The 27,639-nt window shown below is 42.0% G+C and overlaps 7 protein-coding genes across 9 annotated transcripts; 1 reads left to right on the forward strand and 6 right to left on the reverse strand.

Moving 5' to 3' along the window:
- Nucleotides 1-815: 815 nt before the first annotated feature.
- Nucleotides 816-1,160, reverse strand: LOC127769055 (putative cysteine proteinase inhibitor 9). Its single transcript, XM_052294755.1, has one exon. The coding sequence runs from the start codon at nucleotides 1,158-1,160 to the stop codon at nucleotides 816-818; it is 345 nt and encodes a 114-aa protein (XP_052150715.1).
- Nucleotides 1,161-3,936: 2,776 nt separating this feature from the next.
- On the reverse strand, nucleotides 3,937-4,528 carry LOC127768938 (putative cysteine proteinase inhibitor 7). The gene has a single exon (XM_052294607.1). The coding sequence runs from the start codon at nucleotides 4,454-4,456 to the stop codon at nucleotides 4,103-4,105; it is 354 nt and encodes a 117-aa protein (XP_052150567.1). The 5' UTR covers nucleotides 4,457-4,528; the 3' UTR covers nucleotides 3,937-4,102.
- Nucleotides 4,529-6,226: 1,698 nt separating this feature from the next.
- Nucleotides 6,227-6,682, reverse strand: LOC127768767 (cysteine proteinase inhibitor 6). The gene has a single exon (XM_052294412.1). It carries the CDS (start codon nucleotides 6,627-6,629, stop codon nucleotides 6,288-6,290), a length of 342 nt encoding a protein of 113 aa, XP_052150372.1. The 5' UTR covers nucleotides 6,630-6,682; the 3' UTR covers nucleotides 6,227-6,287.
- A 2,053-nt stretch (nucleotides 6,683-8,735) lies between these two features.
- Nucleotides 8,736-10,707, reverse strand: LOC127768583 (uncharacterized). Of its 2 annotated transcripts, none has more exons than XM_052294191.1 (3): nucleotides 10,599-10,707; nucleotides 10,120-10,240; nucleotides 8,736-10,015 (listed from the first exon to the last, which is right to left on the reverse strand). In XM_052294191.1, exons 2-3 carry the CDS (start codon nucleotides 10,219-10,221, stop codon nucleotides 8,915-8,917), a joined length of 1,203 nt encoding a protein of 400 aa, XP_052150151.1. In that variant the 5' UTR covers nucleotides 10,222-10,240; nucleotides 10,599-10,707; the 3' UTR covers nucleotides 8,736-8,914. The 2 variants fall into 2 exon arrangements, with proteins under 2 accessions (XP_052150151.1, XP_052150152.1); XM_052294192.1 differs by lacking the exon at nucleotides 10,599-10,707 and adding an exon at nucleotides 10,424-10,469.
- Nucleotides 10,708-11,710: 1,003 nt separating this feature from the next.
- Nucleotides 11,711-18,291, reverse strand: LOC127767156 (pre-mRNA-processing factor 39-1). Of its 2 annotated transcripts, XM_052292399.1 has the most exons (15): nucleotides 18,139-18,291; nucleotides 17,911-18,024; nucleotides 17,638-17,828; nucleotides 17,451-17,557; nucleotides 16,734-16,963; nucleotides 16,045-16,212; nucleotides 15,433-15,793; nucleotides 14,789-14,932; nucleotides 14,042-14,194; nucleotides 13,844-13,960; nucleotides 13,433-13,513; nucleotides 13,172-13,321; nucleotides 12,541-12,804; nucleotides 12,176-12,280; nucleotides 11,711-12,076 (listed from the first exon to the last, which is right to left on the reverse strand). In XM_052292399.1, the coding sequence occupies exons 3-15, from the start codon at nucleotides 17,672-17,674 to the stop codon at nucleotides 11,936-11,938; spliced, it is 2,058 nt and encodes a 685-aa protein (XP_052148359.1). In that variant the 5' UTR covers nucleotides 17,675-17,828; nucleotides 17,911-18,024; nucleotides 18,139-18,291; the 3' UTR covers nucleotides 11,711-11,935. The 2 variants fall into 2 exon arrangements, with proteins under 2 accessions (XP_052148359.1, XP_052148358.1); XM_052292398.1 differs by having other exon boundaries at nucleotides 17,638-18,024; nucleotides 18,139-18,267.
- A 2,512-nt stretch (nucleotides 18,292-20,803) lies between these two features.
- LOC127766965 (uncharacterized protein At5g01610) lies at nucleotides 20,804-23,540 on the forward strand. Its single transcript, XM_052292152.1, has 3 exons — nucleotides 20,804-21,059; nucleotides 21,570-21,624; nucleotides 22,752-23,540. The coding sequence occupies exons 1-3, from the start codon at nucleotides 20,973-20,975 to the stop codon at nucleotides 23,129-23,131; spliced, it is 522 nt and encodes a 173-aa protein (XP_052148112.1). The 5' UTR covers nucleotides 20,804-20,972; the 3' UTR covers nucleotides 23,132-23,540.
- Nucleotides 23,541-25,672: 2,132 nt separating this feature from the next.
- Nucleotides 25,673-27,149, reverse strand: LOC127766964 (uncharacterized protein At5g39570-like). The gene has a single exon (XM_052292151.1). It carries the CDS (start codon nucleotides 27,081-27,083, stop codon nucleotides 25,908-25,910), a length of 1,176 nt encoding a protein of 391 aa, XP_052148111.1. The 5' UTR covers nucleotides 27,084-27,149; the 3' UTR covers nucleotides 25,673-25,907.
- Between the last annotated feature and the right edge of the window lie 490 nt (nucleotides 27,150-27,639).

The raw sequence follows: 27,639 nt of genomic DNA on the forward strand, positions 1-27,639 counted from the left end.
CAAAATCGATTGCATTCATCAATCTTAGATTATACGATGTGAAGAAATATAATTGGAATTATCTATACAACTTTCGACAGAAAAACATCTTAATATTTTAAGGTTAACTATAGTAAGGTTGTGGGATCGAGTCCGTACACTTGTAGGCATGTGTAGGGGTGGTAATGAGCCCTACCTCTTAGTCTACAAAATATAAGGATTGGGCTGAAATTTAGTAAAATTTTAAGCTAGAATATTTAAGGACTGAGAGTCTAAGATAGTTTGTGAAAGGGCGGCCTAAAGGCTCTAACCCATTACGCACGCATGCCACTGCTTAGTGGAAGCAACAAGTGTGCGTGATCGAGCCCCCGCACGCACACAACAATTTTCTCTCTGTTGCGCACGAATATACCCAACGACCAGCACGAACATCGGTGTGCATCGATATCCTATGATAAAAAAAATCAACAGATTTCTCCCATATTTTTTTATTAACAACAAAATAGAAAATCTGAATATAATTTGCATCTTACTGATCGACGTCACGTCACGATACATGAATGGATGGATGTGTATCGTGTCGTGGACGTGGACGGTATATCCACACAGGGAATACATGAAAAAGAATAAATCTTGCCAGAATTAATTTTGCCTTCGCAGCCTCTCATAGTTTCAGATACTCTATTCATCCTAAAAAACCAACTTAGTACTGGATATGACACATTATAGTACTATGAATTTTGATATACTTATGTGTAGATTTATTGTATTAAAATGTGTTATATCCAATTATAAATTCGTTTTTTTGGATGGAGTGACTAGCTGCTAGCGTTCGATCAGTGGATGGGGACGAAGGAGACGAGCTTGTGCTCGTCGCCCTCCTCGTACACCACCGCCTGGAACCTGAGGTACTTGGCGACGACGCGGCTCGACGCCTCGAGGGTGAGGCGGTAGTAGGTCACGCCGGCCTCAAACCTCTTCTCGGCGCCGTCCACCGTGTTGAGCGTGAGGCCGCCCGTCGCCGACGCCCAGTCTGTCTCCGCCACCGCCCACAGGGCGACGTCCTGGACGTGCCGGTCATTCGCGTCGATCGTCTTCCAGGATTCGTCGCCGGCCGCCGCCGTGCAGGCAGCGCCGAAGACGGCGACGGCGGCGAACAGGACGAGGCTGCTGGTCCTCATTGTGAGCTTTTTTTTTTTTTACAGTGTGTGTGAAGGTGAAAGGCTAGCTGCTTGTGCAAAAGAGAGGAAGTTTAAATAGATGGAATAAAGTGTGGCTCTTGTTGGAAGAAAATTATTGGATGCTGTCTTTCCAATTGTATGGTTTTTTTTAGATTCAAAAAATAATTGTATGACTTTTAGTGATTATCATCCATTTATATCGTTGATTGCATACGATTATTATATCGTTGGTTGATTGCATATGAAGTACCCCACTTATTTTGTTCTTTATATCTTTCCGATGTGTTGGTAATACAATATGCTTAGTAAGCAACAAGAAATTCATTGTCAGGTTTACAAATTAATTGGGATATGCATGATCTGCTCCCTCCCATGCATGTTATTACTACAAATCTTGTTATAAATACATATAATTTCTACATTTTCAAATCAATATTAAGATATTAAATATCTTAAAGGCGACGGCGGTTGCAACGAGGATGCTACGGTCCTCATGGCAGTGTGAAAGTGTTTGATCTAGATTACGAGGATAACTTAGAAGAGGGCGCCAGGGCCATACATACAAATTTGAGACCCGGTGCAAAATATAAAATAAGACTTAATGTTAGAAAATGCTAAGAAATAGAAGAGTAAATTTCACTTCACATAATACATACTCCTCCATTCCAAATTGATATATTTTATAGGTACACCAAGACCAAGAAAAGCTAATAACTCTCTCATACTATATTTACTCTAGCAACAAACTCGATGCATGCATCATCCCCACTGTTTCCTAGCCAATAGCAAATATATTGCATGTGGGTTATAAATACTTGTGTGCATATGCATCAATATCCATTTACTCAAATGCACAAATAACGAATAGATTTAATGAATGAATACAAATATATAGATCATTTAGGAATAACCTAAAAAAACTATATATAGATCAAAGAATAGACTTAATGAATTAACACAAATATGTATTCACCAAGGTTGCATAATATATCAAGCTAGAGTCACGTTTCAATTGCCAAGAAGAATTGTCTAGCTGTAGTCATTTAATTTTGATTAAGTGAAAAAAATGGAACCTGATCATGGGTTCAAATAAATAAATAAGACAATTTTTAAAGTATTCATGATCGGTACCAATGAATAGGACGAGCTTCTCTATCCTAGATTTCTACTATATATGAAATTTCTGGTTTCCTTTGGTACAAATCCAATCATCTAGATTGGAAATAAGAAGCCATTCCCCCATTGGTAGCAAACGGCTATTCATTAAGCGGAGAAAATAGTAATAAAAAGATAAAGGCTTATGCTCCTTTATCTTAAAAAAACCGACTAATAGGGTCAGTTACTTAGACAATTAACTTTCATAATTAAATACCGTCACTGTATGGATAACTCTTATTGTGAAAAGAACTATTTACTCTATAATAGATAGGTAGATCCAAAGAATGTGAACTTGTATATATGTTTAGTCATAGTTATTTAAAATGGTCGTGCATTACTATAGAACATTTATTGGACCTGAAGAAAAGAAGTCTATTCTAGCCAAATAAGTAAATAAGGAAGAGCAAAGCTTTTACAAAATGAAACGAAATGGAACGTATGTCTTAAACATGCTGGAACATATTAGCATGAATTAAAGTATGAAAATTTTGGGTCCCCTAATATTTTAGGGTCCTGTTCGATCGCCATCTCGAACATGCTTTAAAAGAAGGGGAATGGTAAGGCCTCAAGTAGGTAGAAATTTATTGGATCCAAATCCATCTTGATGTATGATGATTTAGTATCAATTAAAATAGTTGAATTACGCATATGAAATACTGTCTTTTTTACTCTTTGTTGATCTATGTTTTTCCTTGTTAATTAATTTCTTAATTTTTTGGCTGGTGCATTGCAATATGTATATACTCTATGCAATAAGTAATAGATACTTAATGGAAAATTCGGCCATCTACCGTTCAAAAGTTACGGACTTTCTCTGTTTTTAATATCTAATATTATTAATATTTTCTACATACACCTAACTATCTGTCTTACTAAAAATATGTAATTTTGTTGTGATTGGTTTAGTTGTATTTGTGTGTTTAAAATTTTACTCATTCATCCTCAACCCTTTCACCTCTAGACCACAAGTAGAGAAAATCCAAGTGTTGTGATTGGAGAGTATAGAGAAGCCCAACCTCTATAAGATCAAAGATACCAAACCTGTCAACTGAACACACTACTGACAGGAATATGTTGTATGGATTCCTGGAAAAAGTGGTTTTTATAATATCCAAATGTGACATGCTTTGTGTTTTATGCGGTCAAAATTTTTACGGTTCATTTTAAATTTTTAATAACACCGGAAATTGTCATATGATTTATACATGTGTCAGTTGATCCAAATATTTAGATTTTTGTTAAGTTTTTTTTTTTTTTTGCGGGGAAAGGGAATTCATTAGATTACTGAATTGTCCACACTCACCAGGTGTGAGATAAGGTTACAACTGTCGTCCGGCCAAAACTCAGAACGGCCAACACTACGGCCCCTATTCGCTAGGAAATGACTGACCTTGTTAAGTTTGACAATGTGTATTACAGACATGTATTTGTGTGTGACCCTAAAGAGCTCAAAAACTTTTTTTTAAAAAAAAATGAAGAAATGAAACCTTATTAATTTGGATTCTGGCAGAACGAAGGGAACCTGGAGATAAATGATCAATGTTGTTTCAACAATTTCATTTCCATCCATTCATTCAACAATTTTACCTTACGAACATAAGAAAATATAAATCTCCCCTCTTATTGATCTCAGTATCTCACGCAATCACGCTACATGGATGGGCCAAGCCTATCCACGCATGCAGGAGTAAATAAATAAAAACATAAACACCACACTTTGGTAATTAATCAAAGCAATCTCGATCGCCGGAGTTTCGCCGTCGCAGAGCTAGCTGCTCGATCGATCAGTGGATGGGCTCGAAGGAGACGAGCTTGCGCGCGTTGCTCCGCGGGTCCTGCTCGTACACCACCGCCTCGTACCTGCCGTCCTTGGCGCCGCTGCTCGACGCCTCCAGGGTGAGGCGGTAGTTCACGCCGGCGACCACCTGCTTCTCGCCGTCGGTCACCCTCTCGAACGTCAGCCCGCCCGCCGCCACCCCCCTGTCCTCCTCCGCCACCGCCCACCGGCCGAGCTCCTGGACGTGCGGGTCGTTGATGTCCACCGGCTCCCATGACCCGACGGTGGCCGCCGTGGCGCCGGCGACGATGGCGACGACGGCGACGGCGGCGAGCAGGAGGCTGCTGGTCCTCATGGTCATGGCTAGTAGCTTAGCTGCAGCTGCTGCGGTTAAACTTTTTTTTTTTTACAGTGGGTGAAGGTGAAAAGAGAAGCAAAGTAGAGGTCGTTTAAATAGATGGAAAGGTGTGGCTGCCAACAGGTAGAAAATTATAGGCTGCTAATTGCTACCTATCCAATTGTATGATTCAATTAGCATCCTTTTAATTGCTGGTGATATCTTAACATGTATATGTATTATGCTCACTAAATAAGAAGAAATTAATTGGCAGGTTTGTAATTTTACAAATTGGGATATGCTTTGATTTGCTCTCATGCATGTTACTCTATCTGGTTATAAGTACATATAGTTTGGGATCTCTAAATGATTTCCAAATCAATTATTTAGATATGAAATCTGAGAGCAAAATAGTAGGCAATTTTTGGGATACAGTAAATGCAATTGTGTATTGACGGGATGGGAGCAATTCTACTTTTTGCCACTGACATGTGATTGATTCAACAAAATAGCCGTAGATGAATGTGAGTTTTACAAAATGCCATAACATATACTCCCTTCGTTCTAAAATATAAGTATTTTTAGACTCTGACACAGTCTCCAAGATACTACTTTGATCAACAATATCTATAAAAGTAAGATATTTTAAATGAAAAGAGTTGCGTATTAGATAGTTTGTTTAACATAAATATAGTAATATTAATTTTACATGACTGATCTTTTTTATTTTCTCACTATTAATAGTTAAAGTTAAAAATATTTGACTTATCACTATACTGAAAATATTTATATTTTGAAACGGAGAGAGTATTTTTTTTTCTTTCTTTTTACCATCGCCGTTAGCCTTTAGCCAAATGCACTTTGTTGACCTCACGGGAAGAGTTATCTTACCCCGGAACATATGAAGCACTTCCCAAAGGTGAGATGCACTGCTCGGGATAAAATGAACTTTTCACATAAGGTTGATAAAGTGCCCTTGGTAACAAAGTCACATATATAGGAAAATTTCTCCTTTGACCTTTAGAACAAAATACTAGCGCTTCCAAATCATGTAAAATTCCTTTGCAATGGCACAATGCATGATTTTTCTAAAAAGAAAAAGGATAGCAGAAGGTCCAATCGTTTGGAAGCTTCCATTTCAGTATATCTCTTTCATATTTCAGTATATCTCTTTCATCTATTTTCCAGTGTTGTTAACCATCCAAAGAATTATATTTCTGTATTCTTCCTACTCCTTGTTTTAAAATTATCAACTTTACATATGCATTTAATTTCCTATAAAAATGTATTTTTCCCATTTATGTGATTTCCCATTCATGCATTTGCCGGCGTGGGGCAGTTAAAAGTGTCAAATAGTGAATTTGGGGATCGAATTGTTGCTTGATTTAGACTCAAAGGGTAACATATTCAGTACAAGAGGAGAGGAAACGACTCTAATGCCCTGTACCATGTACCCTTATCAAAAAGAACATCTCCTTAATGTCCCCAAAGAGCAATGTCATATCTGTTGACAAATATATATATAGTGTCACCCATGCGTTTATAGTTTGGTACCAGAACAAAAGGAGAACAAAAGGAGGGGGCGATCGAATTCAGATCCTCTGCGGTACTACACATACAGCAATATTCACTGACATGTGGGCCCTGTGAGGAATTAATGGTGTTGTTTGAACAGGTTTGTTTTCCTCATTCATTCAAAAAAAAGAGATTGAGATCAGAAGAAATCTGGCTTTTTATCGATGTGAAAAATAATTGGATGGACAAAATATCCACGCAATGGTTACATCAAAACAACTCGAGCTATTCAACACATAAATCTTGCCGATCGAGAGCTATCGATCGCCCTCCGGGGAGCTCAGAAGTTGTGGTTCTTGTCGAAGGAGATGAGCTTGCGCGTGTTGCTCCACTCCTGCTCGAACACCACCGCGCCGTAGCTGCCGGTGACGTCGCCGCCGCCGCTCGCTGCCTCGATTTCGAGGCGGTAGTTCATGCCGGACACCACCTGCTGCTCGCCGCCGGTGACCCTGTGGAACGTGAGCTCGTCGCTCGGCGACACCCGGTTGTTCTCCGTGATCGCCCACCTGCCGAGCTCCTGGATGTGCGGGTCGTCGATGTTCTTTATCGGGCTCCAGCCTCGGGGCAAGGCGGCGGCGGCGCAGACGGCGGCGAGGAGGAGGGTGCGGGTCGTCATGGCCATGGCTATGGCTAGCTGCTGCTGGTGGTGTGTGTTTTGTTTGACTATTTGACTGATTTGTGCTGTGATGACGATGGCAATGGCGATGACAAGCAAGGAGAAGGCATTTAAATAGATGAGAATGGTGTGGCTCAAACGGGCAGAAATTTAATGGATTTTTTAATATGGGAATTAACTGGGTATATATCCTACTCCAACTTTAGCAGTATAAGATTTGGTACCCATTAAATTGTCTGATGTATATAAAGCTGTGAATAAAGAAAGGAGAAATTCTTCAATATCTCCCGAGATAATGTCTCCTTTGCTCCAAGAAATACCATTCCAGTCTTTTTAGAATAATGAAAATGAGTTTCATCTTTGGAGGTGTCCATAAATCATCAGGCAATGAGTTCTAAATTCAGGAAAAAAAGAGTACTAAAACCATTCATAAAATTATAAAAATATTGAGATATGAAATGTTAATGCAAACTAAATACCTGCCTAAACAGTATCTATCTATCTATTATATTATTAAGACAGCTCGAAAAGGAGGCACCACGTTCGCTGTGGAGGCTAGAAATTCCCACATTAATCGAAGAAAAAAAAAAAGAAGAGTCCAAGTAGAAATACAATCTAAAAAATAGCTGAAATTCGAAATTAGAAATAAGCAATATTGTAAGAGGAGTCCATATAAGAACCCAATACGAGATTAATTAAAACCTTTGATTCAATTCTAGATTTTAACTGTATAGATTTGTTGTAGAAAAGATAAGTCCATATATATGTACTGTGTACGTTACATACTATGAGTCTTTCCTTTTCTATTTCTTTGGCGGTGTACACAGTACACATATAATCTAATTCAATTATAAACCTACACGGACAAGAGTTGTGCTGTCAAATAAACAAAGATTGCACTGCTGCACATATACAATTAATCGTCATTAAACAATTAACACACGATTAATTAGAAAAAGGAAAAAATCATTTAGGAATACAATTTATAAATAATTAAAACTGGTGATAAAAAAATAAAGACTATTAAAAGAAAACCATGTAAAACACATGATGAGATAAATTAAGTAACAGGCCTATAAAGAAGTAGAGTGGTGGCGGTTGATACGACATATAAAAACCGTTAATAAAACACCAAATAGAATCTTAATAACGATTAAAAGGAGGGACGACAGGCATGCCGTGAAGCAAACGGGTAAGGCAGTTGCCGGGACTTCTAGAAAGACAAAAAAATAAACCCCAGTGATAATCATATTTAATTTTTAAAATCTCAATGACAATAAAAAGAAGCAACAGCGGGCAAAGTGTATAGGAGTATAGTTGCAGAGCATCCGACGGTTGGCGGAACTTCTAGAAAATAAAAAATAAATTTCAACAATAGTTATGTTCAATTTTTAGAATCCCAATGACAATAAAGAGTAGGTGGCGGATAGGCTGTAGACGAGTATAGTGGCATCGTTTAACGGGACTTCTAAAAATTATAAAAAATGAAACTCAACAAGACAATAAACTCTAAAAACTACAGGATCCAATTTTTAAAGGTTCAGAACTTCTAAAAAGTAAAAAAAATAATGATAATCATGTTCGATTTTAAAATCTCAATGACAATAAAGAGTGGAGGCAGCGGGCAAGCCATAAAGAAGTACAGTAGTAAAGCCGCTGACGGTTTGGCGGGACTTCTAGAAAGTAAAAAATTGAACCCGAACAATAATTATATTCGATTTTTAAAATCCCAATGACAATAAAGAGAAAACACAATGGATGGGCAATAGAGGAGTATAATGGTAGCGTTTGACGGAACTTATAGAAATTATAAAAACAAAACCTAACGAGACAATAAATTCTAAAAACTATAAGATCCATTTTTTAGAGGTTTCAAGGAGAATGAATAGAAATAGTGGCAGATCGAGCAAGCAAATAAAGAAGGATATGACAGAAGTAAGGGGTAGCAGCTAGTGTTAATTTTAAAAACTATATAATTAGAAATACGGGAATGATAAGGTTTGGTCTTTTAAAGTCTTAAGACAATAAGATAGCTATTTAATAAATTTTAAGTAAAAGTCATACGGAAAAATATATGATTTTGTTTGCGTGCTAGCTGCGCAATTGCGCGGACCACCTAACTAGTTTAATATATATGGCATCCATTTGAGTGCTTATACAGTCATACTACATCTTAAGTAGACAATTAAGGAAGCACATGAATGTAATCATAACAAGTCATAGGCATACACCAGCATCACTTGAAATCTTTGAATTCATGCATGCTTTGCTTGAAAAAACCTGAAAAAGTTTTACTTGTACTTCATGTTGAGCACCTTCCCCAGTGTCAGGCAGCCTCCAGGCAATGGCCTCCCGTCGCCTCCTCTCGGCTCCGTCAATGGCGGCTTCGCCGGAGTCGTCGTCGTCGTCGTCAGAGACGGCGTGTTCCGCGGCTGCGCCTTCCTCTGGATCTCCTCCCTGAGCGCCCTCTCCAGCGCCGCCTTCGCCTCCTCGGCCAGCTCCGCCCGCCTCACCGCCTCCTCCAGGCTGAACCGCAGGTCGCCGATCTCCGCGCGCGCCGCCTCCAGCTTCCCCTTCAGGTCCGCGTCGCCGCCGTCGCTCTTCGCCACGAGCACGTACCCATCGGCGACGGCGAGCCCCGCCGCCCCGGCCGCCTGCTGCTGATCGTGCTCGATCTCCTTCGTGTAGAACTCCTCGCCGCCGCCGTCGTCTTCCTTGGAGATCACCGCGACAAACCCGCCGCCGGCGACGACCACAGCCTCCGCGTCGCCATTGCCCAGCGTCAGCGATGCTTCCGCTTGCTGTTCTTGGTTCCCTGCGATGATTTCCGATGAAATGCAGTGCTCCTTCACCTGCTGCAGCTGCGACTGCAGGTAAGCGATCTCCACCGTCTTCGCCATCAGCTCACTCTCCAGGTTCTTGATCATCTCCACCTGCCGGTCGATCACCTCCCGGTTCTTGTCAGAGCTCAAGAACTCGAGCGTGATCTCCTGGAAGAACACCGACCTCTCCTCCTCCGCCCTGATCGCGGCGACAGCAGACGAAAGAACGGACTCGTTGATCTGCAGCACGTGATTCAGAGAGTCCCTGATGCTCTCCTTCTCCAGGATCATCCTCGTCTCCATCAGCTCGATCTCTCTCAGCAGAAACGAGTTCGAGCTCCTGACGGCGTCGAGCTCGCCTCTGACGACGGTCAGTTCGTCCCTCAGTGCCTTGCACTCTTCAGAAGCTTCAGATTGCTGCCTTGCGATCATCCGGTTGTCGGACGATTCTTGCATGGCGTTTTGGAGGGATTCGAGCTTCAGGTTGGCCTGGATCTTCTCGTTCTCTTTCACCTCGAGCTGCATCCTGCAGCTCGCGAGCTCCTTCGTCAGGATCTCGATCTCCTGCAGCTGCATTTGACAATTGACAAGTGTGTGAGAAGAGATGGAATCCAGGAACTAAAATGGAATTGCAGTTTTGTACTTTTGTGGATAGTTTCAGTTCAGTTACGCACATTTCTATCTGGGCTAAACCTGCTGTGATGATCAGCTCTCTGCTGGAAGTGGGTCAGTGCTGCTCGTACAGATCCAAGCGGCCTAGTGTCGATTTCGGCCATGTCCAAGACGATCGATAACCTGCACTCTTACCGTCGATCGATCAGTATTTTCGATGTAGTACTAAACAAAATCAAGCGTAATACAGTAAGCTAAAAATCAATAATCTGAAGTTTACCAAAAGTATTAACACACTAAGGTCTTTTTGGGTTAATCCTTCCTCTAAGAAAATTGAAGGAGATTTGGAGAGTATTTATTCCACACCTCAACCTTCGATCCCTTTCTCATGAAGATTAACCGAACAAGGCCGGATAGAACTGTAGATTTACACACATGTCGGATGTCGGTTCAACTTTTACCGAGCAATTTTACCAAGTTGAATTTACTAGCGGATAGAGAGAGATAATACCAGTGGGAATGAAAGAAAGGCGTGGCTTACCTTGGCTTGAGCAGAGCAGCCAATCACCGGTGCATAGCCTCACCGGCGAAGAAACCGGTTGGTTTGTTGATATAGGCGAGGAGGGGAGAGGCGGGTGAGATGGGCGCGGGACGACGAGGGCGTCGTGGGTTCGTGGCAAACAAGGAGACGAGACGCTGATCCAAGGAAGAGAAAGGGACACGAGGAGGCGGCACGCTTCGGGCTTGGAGCCACCACCAACGCAGGAATGTGCAGGAGTTTGCGAGCGTATTTACCGGAGGATAGCGATCGTTTCGCTCGTCGTGGGCTCTCCCGCTCTCGGTGCGTACGACCGCCACCACCACCGCGGTTTATCCGTTAGAGCAGTTTAATAATATAAGCCAACTACTAGCTTTATTAATATAATTAACACATCATCTATATCAAACTTAGTAGCATACTAATAAATACAATACTAGTTAACTATGGCCCTGTTTAGTTCCTCCAAAATGACAAAACTTTTGTTGTTTTGGAGCATTTTTTTATCGAAATGATCTAAACACTAGTAGCAAAAGTTGACAAATTTGACATTTGTTATTTGGAAGGCTAAAGTAGCAAATTTTGCTAAAAAGTATGTTGGGAGCCGCGCTCTCTCTGTCTTTACTAGTAAAATGGCAAAACTTTACCATGAATCTAAACACCAACTAGCAAAACTTCAATGCCAAATCTTTCACCACCAAAACTTTTGCAAAAATAATTTGCCACAGCAAATTAATCTAACCAGGCCTATATACATACTACACATAGTGTAATTTGCCACAGCAAATTGATCTAACCAGGCCTATATACATACTACACATACTACACTATTGTTCATGCTACAGGTGGCTATATAAATATGTAGCCCATTTTTCCTCTCCTCTCCTCCACATAAACACAAATAAGATATTATCATCTTGTTCACATAAACACAAATATGATATCTCATATTATTGTACCCGCTCTTATTCCATTTCCGGCCGTCGCTCACATACACAGCGAATGGATTCTGGTGTTCTGCAAATTGATGCATGGCAGAACAAGTAGACAAGGCCAACGTGGCTGGTTGACAAGACACATGCATAACTCATTCCAACAGAACGACCATTTAGAGATGAAAACAATGGACCATTATGCTAGCAGGAAAATGTCACGAGGTGCTATACAAATCATGTGCTTAACTAGTCTTCCGGTAACGCTAGTAGTACTAATACAAAGGGTCCTGCCATGGCTTCGACCTACAGTATCATCAGTAAAATATGCTAATTTAGGCTGCAGCGATACAAGCGCGAGAACAAATAAACAGACTTTCGTAGCACCCTCTTGAATCAGTCTACAGATCAGTAGTATGTTCCTGTTCCATAATATGGTTGCTGAGCTGCAACAGGTTGCTGAGGGTAAGCTGCCGCCGGTGCCACTGCGGGTGCTGGTGCCGCCACCGCCATTGCTGAAGGTTGTGCATAGGTTTGTTGTGTGTAGGCCTAAAATAATTTCGAGCACAATTTGATCAGATTACTAAGCACAAAGCAGTTCAAATCCAGAGGTACTTTACAAGTTTAGATGGAGAACATCTTCAGTACCTGAGCGGGGTATGTTGGAGGATAGGCGCCGTAAGCAGCTGCTTGAGGAGCAGATTGAGGCATTTGATGGCTGTAGTCGTAAGTTCCATACGCAGGATAAGTGGCCTGCAATGCAAACAGGTTAAGAGTCAATCGCATCAACAAATAGTTAAAAGAAATACTATAACAAAGAGAGATAGTACAAGTGACAGATTACAGCAGAGACATAGCAAGCGAGGATATAAACAGTAGAGGAAAGTCTGCAAACTCAGAAGACGTTTAAAGAAACCAAAATATATTTTCACTTTTTGCAACAGCATAGAAAACATGCTACACACGTTCAGGACATAAATAAATGATTGGTAGGATTATAGGAATATAAAAACCTGTGGTGCATAAGCAGCTCCCCATTGTTGCCCCGATGCTTCAGATGTCGCTGGCCAAACTGGAGGATTATGAGCATTTGGATCAGTTCCCACAACTGGCTGAGTACCATCCCCAATCCTAGCCAATTTATCTCTGTCTGACATGATAACATCATCAGCTCTTCGCTTCTTTGATGACAGCATGCTTCTCTTCCGCGAAAAATGAGTAAGATGCCGATTGGTAGCCTTCTTGATCGCTTGTGCATCCCCAAATAGATCCAAAAACTGTAGAGAATTTAAACACACGTCACTAACTCAGCAATCGTAGTGGGTCAACCAAAAGAACAAATAAAACAGATGCTGCCATGCAGGACAATTCAGATTAGGAAAAGAAGTACAAGCAGTGCAATCATTTGATTCATATTCCTAGAGAATTATGATCCATTCTTCTCTGCTAGACAAACTAGTACTGAGGCCGTAGCTACTAGTAGGTCTCCAGTATCTCATTAACAGGCAGGCAAACAAAAAACAAAACATACATAAACTATCTCTAATTTGCAGTTTTAATGCTCCTGAGCTAAAAACTTCAAGATAGGTATCTTAATATGGAAGATACTTTAAAGAGAACTGCCATGTAGCTTTGAAGAATTACCTCTAAAAATATGGAAGATATGTCTTCCTTGTCAGCTAGACTTGTGACTTCCCCTTCGGTTGGTTCAGCTGTAAGAAACTTCTCGACCAGTGAATCTAAAAATTCAATACGCTTTTCAGATGGAAGGATCGACTCTAGTTGCATGATAGCCTGCCAAAAAATGGACAAAATGATACAGAAGCTGAGAATAGCAGCGGGTACGAAGAAAGCGAAGGTGGTAAATAGAAAACTCAAGTAGATTTAGAAGGGGAAAAATCGTACCTCAATAATTGATTTTGTCAAATCGCATTGTTCGAGAAAACCAGTTAGCGTCTCCTTTGCCTTCTCGATGTCACCGATGGCCTGCACATTTTTAAGAAATACATCAAATTCTGCAAAAAGAGCTAGTGGAGACAAAAAGGAAGGGGAAAATAATTGTAATCAGATCCAATCAGCCACTTAACGAGTTAACATGACACAACTGGTCATCCCGTAGGCTCAAACGTTTAATATATATACAACACTTCAAACATAAATAATGAAGAATGCCAAATGACAACATTCTATTTAATGCTGTTTTGAGTGTTTTCTTATCAGCTAATCATGCATGTTCCATTAACAGTGTCAGATGACACAAAAGAGACATGTGCAATATTTCTGTTATCTCAAAAGTAGCAATAAAGATACACTTACCAAAGATAAGAATCGTGAGTACTGAATCAGCAAAGTAGGCAAAATCTGGCTCCGATCCTTTTCCTTTTCAGCGGCAATGGCCTTCTCATAAATTGAGCAAGCAGATTCTTTATCTCCCTGCAAGATGAAAAAGATAAATGAACCTTTTAACACAAAAAAAAAGGAAACAATAATGCCGTAGTTTGATTCGGGAGATACCAATCGGTGCTCCATATTAGAATGCTTAACAATGGCTTCTAAAAGGCCAGGGTACAGATCAGAATAAAGATGCTGGTATTCTACACGTGCTCCAGAGACATCTCCACTAAGCTCCTTGAATCTTGCACTGAACAGATGGATCTCTGCCTGCTTCTGTTAAAGAATAGAAGAAACAGTGTCATTCAGTAAATCTAAAACGATTGCAGTATAAACTACATGCATTACGTTGCAATAAATAAAATACTGACTGTCGATACAGTCTCAGGCCCCAATCAGATTATCAATGGCAAATGGTAATCATGACAGACAGATGCTATTAGTTTATTCTTTGTGTTTTCAGCACGTAAATAATCAAACAAGGTTTCAGAAGGAGTCTACTGTCTACTCAAATCACAATAACAAAAGCAATTTACAAGTAAAGGGTAGATATGCGTTAAGCAGCCTGCAAACTAATAATTCAGACCACTTTCTTATATTTCTTATTTATCTCCATGCAGAGTACCTATATAGAATCAAGAATCACAAGATTTTCATTTCGCAGATACAGAATCTTTGACAGTGAAAGAACACAAGATGAAATGAGAAACAGAACTTTTAGATCAGTTGTCAGACCTTGCTGATTGATATCGTATGATGATGTTAGTGGCATGTAGATAGAAGGATATACACAAGATCCATATCAAAAAAGTGTGCAGGAGAAAAAACATAATGGTAAAAGGTAAATTATACTGACTGTATATGTGATACCTTGACAAAAACATGAGTGGCACGAGCCAGAGCATTGTTTGCTAGTTCTATGCTTCCTCTAGCTTCCATGCATAGCACATAACGGATCCAAAACTCTGAATAACTAGCACATGCAATAACACATCTTTCATACAGCTTGATAACCTGAAAACAAATATTGGGTAACATCAGAAAACTTGAGCGGAAGTAATAAAGGAAATAAAGGGAATAACAATAAAATATTGACAAAAAAACAGAAGAAGTTCACACAGGTTACTCCATTAGCTGATTAGGGAGGCCCCTCCATAAGGAGGGACCATCCTTGCCTGATAGATAGATGGTTAAGAAGGAGAGCATTAAGCAATTACCTGCATATATGAGATTAAAAATTCAAACAACTGATATTTGGTAGCACATATCATTAACCCAGAACGGCCACTGACAAATGAAAGTTTGGAGTACTTAGCCTCATCGAAACCAAACATTATGTCCATGCTCTATCCTCAGTTCAATATCCCATTACAAAGGAAGCTTCGTCCAAATACTAGCCGTTAAAGCATATAATGGAGCCAATAAGACTAAAATTGTAAGTTACAAGACTCCAGGTACTGCATGAAGTCTACTGAATGAAAAAGTAAAGGACTATTTCCATTGCAAAAGCATACCTTATTTATGTCTTCTTCTTTCTCAATAAGATCAAGATAGTTGTGCCAATTTTCAAGCTCTGGATTGTCAAGGGGCTTGACATGAAAATATGGTCTTCTAATTGCTAGCTCAAAACCAATAATCTTAGACTCATACTCTTTAGCCTTGTTATACATTTCTTCTCTAACAGAAACGTATTTTGCCAGGCTATCTGCCTCTGTTGAACCTGAAATTTCGGGTTGAGCAGACATATCTACATCACCAGGTTGTGTCTCTCCATCAAGCGTCTGAGCAGTGTTCTCGGCAGTAACAGAATACATGGCAGCTTCCTCTGAGGTAAGTATTTCTGATAAACTTCGTGTTGCGGCCAACTCCTTTAGGCTGAGTAGAAATTAAAACAAATGACCATTAGTACAAGTATAAAATTTACTTCACTATGTTTCATTAAGAATATAACAATTATCATCCAAAATACCACGTTACATTTATATGGCTATTTCTTTTGTTGTAATTGGTTTATATGACTCTAATTCATTAATCACCCTGACAATTGATAGACCACTAATCAATGACTTATTCATAAAAAGTAATACAATTCAAAAATAAACTGCACAAATACCCAATGATCTTACCAATGGAAATACCGATCAAGCTGTGTTATAGGATGCTCCAATATTCTCGTATATATGATGGCTAGATGACTCCATGCCTGCAGTGATTCTTCGTACTTAATGTACTCATCCCACAAAATATTGGAACGATAGTCTGTTCCAACATATGCCAAACCCCGTTCGAACAGTCTGTAAAAGACAATGTGAGAAAATTTGTTAATGTAGAAATAAAATCTTTTACAATGAATGATGGCCGGCTGCTGCACTCAGTGTTATCTACATCCTACATTTACATCCACGAAGGATCATATCATTCTTGACAGAAAAGTCCCAAGTTTACTTATAAATTGCTAGTATATTCGAAGGCACATGTATCAAACATTCCAACATAGATTTCCTATAGGGTGAGTTTAGTTCTCTACCCTCCCAAAATTTGGTACTGCCAAAACCTAGGCAAGAATTGGTGCAGCCAAATTTTGGTGGGTAGAGTTTTGCTACAACTGTGTCCTTTGGTTTGCTACTAATTAGGAGCCAAATTTTGGTAGGGTTGCCAAAATTGGCTTCAATTCAAACAAGTGCAATACTATTTAAGTTGGCAAAAGACTTGGTAGGGAAGATTTTTGGCAGCAATCCAAAAAATGGACATGAATCACACACAGCTATCAGCTACAAGAGGAAACAAATAGGAATAGATAGAGTGTGATTGCTACCTTCTGATGATATCTGGGTCTTCATATGTAGAAATTGCAAACTGACAATAGTTATACCAAATGTCCACGGAATAAGTAACAGCAAGAACTGCACGTTCATAAACCTCTATAACTTTTGTGACACCATCAAGACGTGCTTCATGATCTGCATATTTCTTCCAGTATCCAAAGCAGAGAGGGAACTCCGCAAGGAATGCATCATACACTTTTCTTAGTTTCAAGATATTGCTCTGGGCAAGAATAGATAAAAAAAATTATTAGCACAAAAAGAACTACTCTTGCCATATAATTCCGACTTAATTTACTTAACTAAAACATAAATGAACAAATATTTACAAAAACTATCATAGGACAAATGATAACAATTCATTTTTTTCCCTGAGAAACTTGGATAAGAGCTCTACCATTTCAATAAGAGAGATAGGAAAGTAAAGTTACAAATGACAGCTCAACATGGCAAACTATGCCAAAACACATCAAGCATTGTGAACCTATATGAACATAGATTACCTATATGAGATGATGCAAATCCACAAGGCAGATTCATGGAACCAGATTCTCCAAGATATAGATGCATATAATCATAAGGTAAATCTATCATTCATGTGAATGAATGAGAAAATGAGAAGTTACAAATTTAGAGTGCCTATGCATACAACAAGTTGCAGAATAAAGTAATAACAGATTTTATGGTGACGGCAACAGTAAAAACATTACCTCAGCAGTTTTCTCTGTCTCATCAATAAGCGCAGTCCAAGCATTGAAGTCTAAGCAATTCGCTGTAACGGCATTCCACAACCTTGCCTCTTCTGCTGAAAGCACAGCTGCGAAAAGAAACAATGAATTAGCAAGTACAATCAAGCCCGATAGCGAGTGAAGAGTGTTCATATGTGCGAAACATTACCATCCGCATAGGACTGCTCGGGAACCGGCTCACCCATCTCGTTTGTGGCGGCGCCGTTCTCTGCAGCTCCCGCAGACTGGTAATCTACCACCTGGCCCGCTGTCCCGTTTAGCGGCGCGTGGTCGGCGGGGTACACGGAGGCATCCGCTCCCTGAGCGCCATCGGCTTGCGGGACGGAGCTCGGATTCTGACTGTAAACGTTTGCGTCAGGGTTTGCAGTGGCCGAATCGAAAGACGCAATGGAAGAGGCTGCGGCGCCAGCCCCCGCGCTACCGGAATCGTGAGCGCCCTGGCCGGCGCTTGGATTCTCCGACGCCGCCGCGGCAGCAACGCCCTGATCTTGCTCCATTGCGGCTGCGGGCCGTGACCGACGAATCCCTCTCGCCCCTACGGGGGGAACAGTTGGCGAAGGCTGATAAAAAAAATTACACCAAAAAAAACCACCAAAAGCGAAGCCGTAAAAGAGCTAGAACAAGAGAGGATAAATCACGGAGCACGCACCGGCGAGCGGAGGCGCGCGCGTCGGGGAGGATGAGGTGCCGAGGGGTCGCCGACGAGCGGGCGAGGGCTTCGGCGCCGGCGAGGCGAGGCGGAGGCGGAGGGTTAGGGTTGGAATTGGATCGGTGGGAGGCTATCAGTATCAGCGGCGTGGGAAAGGTGGGGGGGCGCGGAGAGGTGGGCCGTCGGGGAAGTACAGGGAGAGGAGCCCGTGTGCCCCCGCTGCGGGCTGCGTGACGCGGCCCAAATTTCTGTTTCTCCGCGGCCCAATGAGAGCGGGGGAGGCTTTGCCGCGGCCCACGTTGTCTTATCCAACCAAGGGCCCGTTTCGCCGTCTCCCTCTACTCGGGTCGGCCCCGCGCATTGGGTTTGTTAGGGTCTCCCATCCGCAGCTTCTTTTATAATCTCTATCGGGTAGAAGTTCCTTTAATAATCTAGGTTTTTTTTCTCGGAATCAGTCCATAGTTGTAGATTCTAGAAAATAAAATAGGACATGTTTAGAGAGCTTAAGATTCTAAAGAATCATCTGGATAGTAGCCAGTTCTGATAATATGGAAAAGTTGTGTTTTTCAATTTCTGACTTTTATTTTTTTTTTCTGGATTCTTTAACTATATTTTCTTAAAATCTAAACGAAAAGCTAACTTTTAAGGGAACGGAAAACTAGACTGTTTTGAAAAGCTTGTGATTCTGAAAAAAGCTGTAGCTACATAATCTCCCCGAACAGGCTCATGTAAGCTAAAAGTTGGGTTCTCGCTTATCCAGATTATCGTCAGCTAATTTATCATCAGTTGTTTCCCAAAATATTAAACACTCCAAACAGACTCGTAATATTGTACGCTACACGATGGGGAACCTTATCAATCTACTGGATCGGCGTGCGAGACGCCGACCAAAAATCTGAGGCGATTGTACGGTGCGCGGCTGCGAAGCCAGCAGGCAGCGGCTCAGAGCCACCACACGAGTACACGACCAAGGGGAATTCACGAGAATGGAGAATGGCACACATTAGCTTTAGGTGGAGGACAGCTAGCGTGAATGACAAGGACTACCTTAGCTCGATCTCATGTAATCGATGTAAGCGTGAAGCATCTGTGAGCTGGTGGAGGCATGCATGATCGTCGATTTGTATGGGTCGGGATGACCATGAGCTTATTATCCTTTTCTATCCCGTTTGTTCTCCGAGCACACATTTCGGCCCATTTGAATCAAAGGAAAAACCATAGAAATTTTAGAAGATTTTATCCTATAAAAAATAATTTTATAGAGTCTTTTGAAACAAAGGATTATTTTCTATTAATTCCTTTGAAATTACTATGGAATGAACCTTACTAGAGTAACTTTGGAGGAAAATAAGCATGAGGTCTCACCTCATGTTTTCCTCTTTATGTGTCTAAAATTCCTGCGTTTTTTCTATGTGCTAATTAAACGATAGTTTGGAGACTTTCCTGTGTTTCAAAATCCCATAGAAATCCAATAAATATGGCATTCAATTTCTACGTTTTTTCTATTTCTCTATTTTATCAATCCTGCGATTCAAAATGCCCTTCCTTCGTGACCGTCTCACTGACCAGGTCGGGTTTCGCGTAGCTTTCGTACTTTCGTTCTGTTCATTGCTAGTAGTAGTAGCAGAGTAGTAGGTTCGGTTCCCAACTTCCCACTACACCACTACGTGCAAACGATGACCCGTGATACGCAGTGCACAGTGTACTGTTTCCCTCACCAGTTGATGCGCAGTACTGCGAGACGCGCACCGTTCTCTGTCACGGCCGCCGATAGCTTTGGTAGCATTTCACCACGAAGAGATCCCACCCGATCCACGGTACGAGGCTGGTCGGTCCCCCGTGCCGCGCCGCGTGATCGACAGTAGCACGCACGCACACACCACGCGCGGAGTGCCGCGCCGGGCCGCTGTTCGTCCGCTCCAGCGGCCAAACCAACCAGCACCCAGCGCGCGCGCATGCCAAGAGTCACGAGGCCACACGAGCCACCGCGAGCGCGTGTCCGTGTCACGGTTCGCTTGCGGTGCGGGCGCCTACCCCGCACCCGCGATGAGCGCGGCACACGCACCAAATGCGCCCCGCTCCTACCGCTGTCCGGCTCGCGCCTCGGTTCGGCCGTTGGACGATTCAGGGTGTGTTCGCCGAAGCGGTTCCCAACCGGTACAGTAGATACGGAAAACGGGACGATCCATTAACACGTGATTAATTAAATATTAGCTAACTTTTTTAAAAAAAAATGAATTAATTTGATTTTTTTAAAGTAACTTTCATATAGAAACCTTAAAAAAAACGTACCATTTAGCAGTTTAAAATGCGTGCGTGCTACTGCGTGCGTGCAGAAAACGAGGGAGAAGAGTTGGAAAAAGAGGCTTTTCGGTCAATTTACCGAGCCCTCGCTGTACGTTTCCCCGTTCCGAACGCCACTAGTACGAGTACGGGGAAACGTACAGACCGAAAAGCCCGAAATCCACTGTGCATTTCGCGGCAGTACGAGTTCAAACAAACGTCTTTCTTTCTCCTCCGAGTAAAACGCAACAAAAAGCGAGCAAATTCCTGCCATCTGACGCAGCAAACAGTGCAGCAACTCTTTGGCCGCAGAAGATCCGGCGCCGTAGGTCCACCACCAAATCGATCCCCGAGCCGGCTGCTTATTTATTGGGATCATCCGGAGGAGGAGGGTGCCAGAGCTTTGAACCCGGTTCTGTGTCGCCCATCCTGCGGCACCCCACCACCCATTCGCAGAATCGCAGTGCAGACTGCAGAGCCCGTCCGTCGTCGTCTACACGTCCACACTCCACACAACAGCCTCCGGCCAAGAGCGACGAGAAGGGATACCCATGGAGAAGGCGCTCACCAAGATCGGCAGCTTCACCATCTCCCGGAAGGCCAAGCAGGAGCTCTCCGCCATTGGCGGCGATATCTCCGTAAGTATTACTTGCCTTCTCTTCGCTTTTCTGTTTGATTGGTTTGTTGAGACTGTTGGGAGTTGGATTATATCAGGGCTAGTTCTTTGCTTGGTGAATCTTTGTTGGACTACTGAAATCAATCAATGCCGTTCTTGGTTTCCTTGTTCGCTGGCTTGCTTCTTGGAGATGCTGTTTTCTGTTACAATCTGAGGAAGCTGCCGTCTAGAAATGATCTGGTCTTTTCTGGAGATTAACAGTTTGGTTGTGCGAATGCACGATTTGTTCTTCCACATTATTGTTGGTGTCAGTGTTAGGATTCATTTGGAGTTCTTCGAGATGTTTCTGCAACCTGTTTTTGCTTCACTTTTCTTGTGGGAGATGCATGAAAATGACCCTGTTGATTCGACTGTACTGCACTTTACTTCTGTGCAATGCAGTTTAGGTTCAAATCACAGGAAATTCTGCTACAGTGCACTTTAGGTTCGACATTCACATCACACTGACAAACCTAACTGTTGTGATTTTCAGCGTCTCTCGAGCACTGTTGAGGAGAAGGCGAAATGGGTTTTCGACAAGCTCAAAGGTATACTGTTCCTTTCAATTCTGTTCTATTTGTGGCTATAAAAATTAAGAGTGAGTTTTAAGACAGGAAGCAGACCTTGATGTGTGCATTTTGTGTTGTCTTGGTAAATCATTATGCTTAGTACAATTGTACATAGTTATTAGTGGTGCCAAATTGCTAATGCTGCTTTTCTTGCCTAATGCGTAAATCCAAAACAATGCAAAGTGATCTGCTTTGTTCTAACTTTTCTGCTTTTCTTGTATGGAGTTCGGATATAGCTTTTCTTTATTTTTCTTTCATCCCTTTTTGATCTACAAAGTTATACAGTAATGCACATGGGGGGGCCAAACTGAAGACTTTTGTGACATTCTACCAATGTGCTTTGGCTGGCAATGGGTCCAGTTTCTGTTGACGACATTATGCAAAAGCTCCTAAGAGGAAAGGGGATTTGTCTAACAGAATTGTTCACCTAACACCTTGTTTTACTTGCAATCTTTGCCTTGGTCTCTTGAAGTCTTTGGCGGTATTAGCAAGGTTGTGTTAAGTATGGCACGGTTTTATGAGACACCAACCAGCTGATTTGCAACTTGCCAGTCTGTAATGCATATTCTGTTTCATACATGTCCGATATATACTCCAGTAGGTATTCAGTGGAGAAAAAAAGTTAGCATAATCAGTATCCTAATCTACCTGCTCACATGAAAACATAAAAATGACATTTTTAATACATTGCCTGACTTGGGGAAAAGAAAGTATGCCAGCTTGCAAAGGAGATCTATTTGTGTGTTTTATGACACTTCTAGTTATATATTTTCTATTTTTTTAGAGAACAGATGTATGCAATATTGTGTGCTGCTCCTCAAGTTCTGCCAAGGTTGTTGTTTGTTCCTACAGTTGAGAGTTGAGAATTGAGACTCGTATGAATTTGTGCACTTTGGTTGCAATTTTGTTCATAGAAATGATATTCAAGTTTTATGTAATGCAGATTTTACCTTTGTATTTCACTCAGAATTCACCACAGTTGAATTTCCCTGAATAGCTCAGAATGCCTTCTGAATTTGCCTATCAGTATGTTAGATCTGCAGAGAAGTTGAATTTTACATAAGAGTGGGAACTAAGAGACTTGACTTCCATTTTCTCTTATCCAGGAAAACCAAACAAGTCACTCTCTGATCTCCTGCGAGAGTACAACCTTCCTCCAGGCCTCTTCCCTCAGAATATCATCTGCTACGAATATGATCAAACAAGCTCGAAGCTTGTTGTGCACCTGTCTAAGCCCTGTGAGGTGAGCTTCAAGGATTCATCCGTGATACGGTACGCGCCTCGTGTCAAGGTGACTCTGTCTCGAGGCAAGCTCTCCGCGATCGAAGGCATGAAGACCAAGGTGGTTGTGTGGGTGAAGGTGGCTAGCATAAGCTTGGAGAGCTTCAGGTCTGACAAGATCTGCTTCATAGCCGGCGTGAAGAAGCTGAGGCAGAAGGATGCTTATGAGGTCCCCAGGGAAGGCATCGCAGTTGAGGAGTTCTGAACCTGAATTGATCAGTGTTATCTCATAGTTTCATTCTTACCATTTTTTTTGAGTCCATGTGGTGTGTGATTCTCTGGAGGACACATTGGTGATTTCTGGTGCTGTGATTCAGCAGATTTGTATATTGGAAACATGGAGAATTTGTTCCTCCTGACAAAAGACACTCTTGCATGTTCTCTCATCCGGTCCTTCACATGGATGATGTCCTAGCAATGTGAACATTTTAGTATGTGTTTTCGTTCTGAATTGCCTATTTCTAGGGGACATGTGATCCGGTCGTCTATGGTCTTTTGCATGTGGTTGGGTGGTGCCTATCTGCTGAGTTGCATGTCCTTTTGCTGAACAAGTTGTATCATCTTTCATGGAGCATTCAGACACGAAGGAATTTTCCTGCGCATATAAACGCATCCGTTGATTGTTTGATGATGCTTAACCATGCCCAAGTTGAAGAGAACCTGCCTGGCTGCCTATTGAAAATATAAACCTCTGGAGAAAAAACAATGATATGCATCTAGGTTTAGGACGTTTTAATTTTGGCAGAGTGGCTAGCAGCATATAGAAAAGAACACATAATATTTAGCATAATATTTTAAATCAGGATATAGAAAGGAACACATGATGTTCCATTAATTTACATTATTCGGTACTGAAATCCATCAGCAGCTGCAATGTTGACCCAAAACAAACACGCCTAAAGCGTAGTACTTACCTTAGATATTTGGCCATACCAAACATTGAGCACATCAATACCAATTCCATGAAGGCATGCAACATTGACACCCCATGGATCAAGGAAATGAGCTCAGTATTTCCTGGTGAGCCTTGGTTAGTTCAGGTAGTTCCTCAAACTATCCTGTGACTCCTCCATGATAGCATACTGACCTTGTTTCTTCAAGAACATCTGTGTCAAACTTTATGTAGTCCCCTGGATCGCCTTCCTCTGATTCATGACCACCATCACCAAAGAAATTATCAGAAGCCAAATAACCATGACTACCAGGCTTGCTGTACCAAAAGCCATTCCTGTTCTTCTGGTGAAGACTGATGGAAGGGTTTTTTTGGTTGTTTCGCTGTTTCAGACGCAAATTCCACCACCTTCATCATCAGACTTTGTTGACACATACCCTTGATGAAGATCGAAACGGGTATAGGTAACCCTCAGTGTTCTCACTGAAGAATTTCTCCTTCATGCATCTAGCCATAAGTCAATGGGAAGCTGAGGAGGTCAGCTGTTTAACCAGCAGGGAGCAGCGCAGCGCTTGACAACTTTGCTGAACTCATGGTGGTAAGCCAACATACAGCTGCTGCCACCACCTCAGCGCTAGACAGTACATCTCCAGGGAAGATGGCAGAAGCACCAACTGTGATTGCTGATCCTATCACACCTCTATTGCTCAAATCAATTAGATTCAGGTTGTCTGAAAAGCTTTGGAATTAGTACCAACAGATCACACAGCATAAAAGAGGCACCTGCAGCTGCAAATAAGGTAAGATGGACATTGCAGAGATATTCAACCATAGTGGAAGGAGATGACATTTGTGCTTGTAAAGGTAACACTAGAGTTGACCATTTATTCATGTTCTTCTTGAGTGGTGCTTTTTCTCTTTATCATGGAATTGGGAGAAGGAAGAAGGCATAATAATTAGATCATGGAAGTTCAAGAACAAGGCCTGCAGTTGGGAACCAGCTGGTATCCAGTCTGCATTTTCTTTTCTGTTTTTTGAATCTTATCCTTTAAAGCTTTGTTGTATTCTAAGAATAGTACCACCGTTTCATTGAAGTCACTCTAAAACCACCTATTTTCTGCCCTGGACTAACCCACCAGCTGAGGATGTGTTTCAACAATCATCTTCGAATTTATTTTGTTAACAATATGTGATTTATAAACAGCCGAAATAACAGAGTTCAAACAGAATTTATAATGTTTTTGCTAAATAATCCATTGTCTACTTTAAATAGTTTATCACTAGATTCGAGTTAAAGATTAAATACTTCTTCTAGTTAGACAACTATTTATCACTAAGTATTTGAACAATATACTGAATCGTTTAGGCATAAAACCATTTAGCATTGAGACATCAATATTCAGTGACCAGCCTAAAAACAAAGGAGTGAACAAAGGAGTTGATGACTGTCTCTAGAAGATAAGAGCTTATAGGTAGGATAGGAATAGTCCATGAATCATATGAACATAACTTGCATAACAACAATAATTCAGCCTATCGATCAAAAAGGGATTTTTGTAAAGATGAAACCATTGTCAATCAAGTGAAAACACTTCTGGAAGAGGGAAAAAAGAGCATTTTCTTCTATTGAGCCCAGCAAACCTTAATAGCAACCCAAATTTAGTTAACTGATAGTCCAGTATGGTAAGATAGATTACCCTCATACTCCACAACACGGCTAATTTGTTATTCCCTGAAAACATAACTTAGTAATATGTCAACTATGAACTATGAACCAATAAGGAAATAACTCTAAAAAATGCATCTGCATAGCATTATAATACTTAATTATAGTCAGGAATGGCACACACAACATGAGCAACACAGGTTTCCATCCAATATTTATTCCCCCGAATTCATGGGTAGCACCCTAAGCATTTGTGTTACAATGCAGAGACAACATGACCAACTGACCAAGACAGTTTTATTGTATAACCGGATGGAGATCGTACATGATTTCACACCATTTGGGCATTAAGTAGAACAGGAAACTAACCAAACACAGCAAGGTCCTTCACAATTCATGAGACATCATAGATTCAGTTACAAATCAGCGCTTCTTCAAGAACCCCTCCGCAAGCTTTAAGTAGTCACCCATACCGCCGCCACCGCTCTCCCCCTCACCGCCTTGCTTCTTCATGAGACCTTGTGCCAGTTTCAGGTAGTCTCCCATGCCGCCCTCCGACCCCTCGCCATGCTTCTTTTTCTTCTTGTCATCTTCCTCTTCCTCCTTACCATACCTCCCTCCCCCATGGCCACTAGGCTTCTTGTACCCTTCCTCTTCCTCATACCTGCCACCGCCGCCACCGGAGTGCGCGCTAGGCTTCTTCTTGTAGTCATCTTCTTCATACCTCCCACCATGGCCTCCACCACTTGAAGCACCATACCCATATCCACCACTAGGCTTCTTGTTGTACTCATCATCCTCCTCATACCTCCCTCCACCATGACCACCACCAGGCTTCTTCTTGTACTCATCCTCATACCTTCCACCACCTCCATATCCACCCGCACCGGCACTCGGCTTCTTCCTGTAATCATCTTCTTCTTCCTCATACCTCCCCCCACCATAGCCACCCCCACTCGGCTTCTTTCTATATTCATCTTCTTCCTCATATCTTCCTCCTCCATAGCCACCACCACCACCACTACTAGGCTTCTTCTTGTAATCATCTTCTTCCTCATACCTTCCTCCTCCATAGCCACCACCACCACTAGTAGGCTTCTTCTTGTAATTATCTTCTTCCTCGTACCTTCCTCCTCCATAGCCATCACCACCACCACTAGTAGGCTTCTTCTTGTAATCTTCTTCTTCTTCTTCTTCGTACCTCCCACCTCCATGACCGGGCTTCTTCTTGTATTTGCCCTCGCCGCCCTCATCCTGGTACTTGCCGCCGCCGCCGGATCCGGCGGAACCCTCCTTGCGGCCGTACTGGTGGAGGTACTCCTCGGCCTTCTCGAGGTAGTTGCCAGCGGGCTTGCCGTCGAGCTTGCCGTACTGGGAGGCGGCGTGGAGGAGGTCGGCGGCGGCGCCCGCGACGCGGCCCTTGTCGACCTTCTCCAGGTTGTGGTCCTGGAACACCGACTTGGCCGCCTCCGCCACCAGCTTGGCGCTCGACGCCAGGTCGCCGCTTCCGCCCCCGCCTCCGCCGCCGGACGACGGGCGGTGCTGCTGCGGGGGCGGGCGGCCGCGGTGGCCGTCGCCGCCGCCGTCGTAGGAGGCCATTCGCGCGAGCTGGGTAAGCTAGCTAGCTTTAGCTCGGGATCTGAAGGAGAAGAAGAAATTTCTCGCGATGCCGCGTCAACTGTCAAGTGTGTTATTACACGGTACTCTGCTTTTTGAGGCGAATCAATCCAGTTTCGGTTTCATCAGCTTTCAAGTTGAGGTTAGCGTTGGGTGGACGCATCTGAAACGTCCGATCAAGACACGGACGGTCGCGATGTTCTGTCATATGTGACACAAGGCCAAATCATACGGAGGCCTCCATATAAGGCTCGGGACTACATGTACATTTGTCGATAAATTTTCTCTTAAAAATTTATCAAATGTAAATACAATATAATTATACTGTAATTACACTATAAGTATAGAATAATTACACTGTAACTTACATGTAATTACACTGTAACTATAGTATAACTACACTGTAACTTTAGTATAACTACACTGTAACTATAATAATTACATTGTTATTTATATGTAGTTACATTCTAACTATAATATAACTTGCATGTAAGTAAGATATACTAAAACTTATGTTTGGCACTACTCACGTGAAAGA

The sequence above is a fragment of the Oryza glaberrima genome, chromosome 3 (assembly GCF_000147395.1).
Source record: "Oryza glaberrima chromosome 3, OglaRS2, whole genome shotgun sequence".
Classification (NCBI taxonomy): domain Eukaryota; kingdom Viridiplantae; phylum Streptophyta; class Magnoliopsida; order Poales; family Poaceae; genus Oryza; species Oryza glaberrima.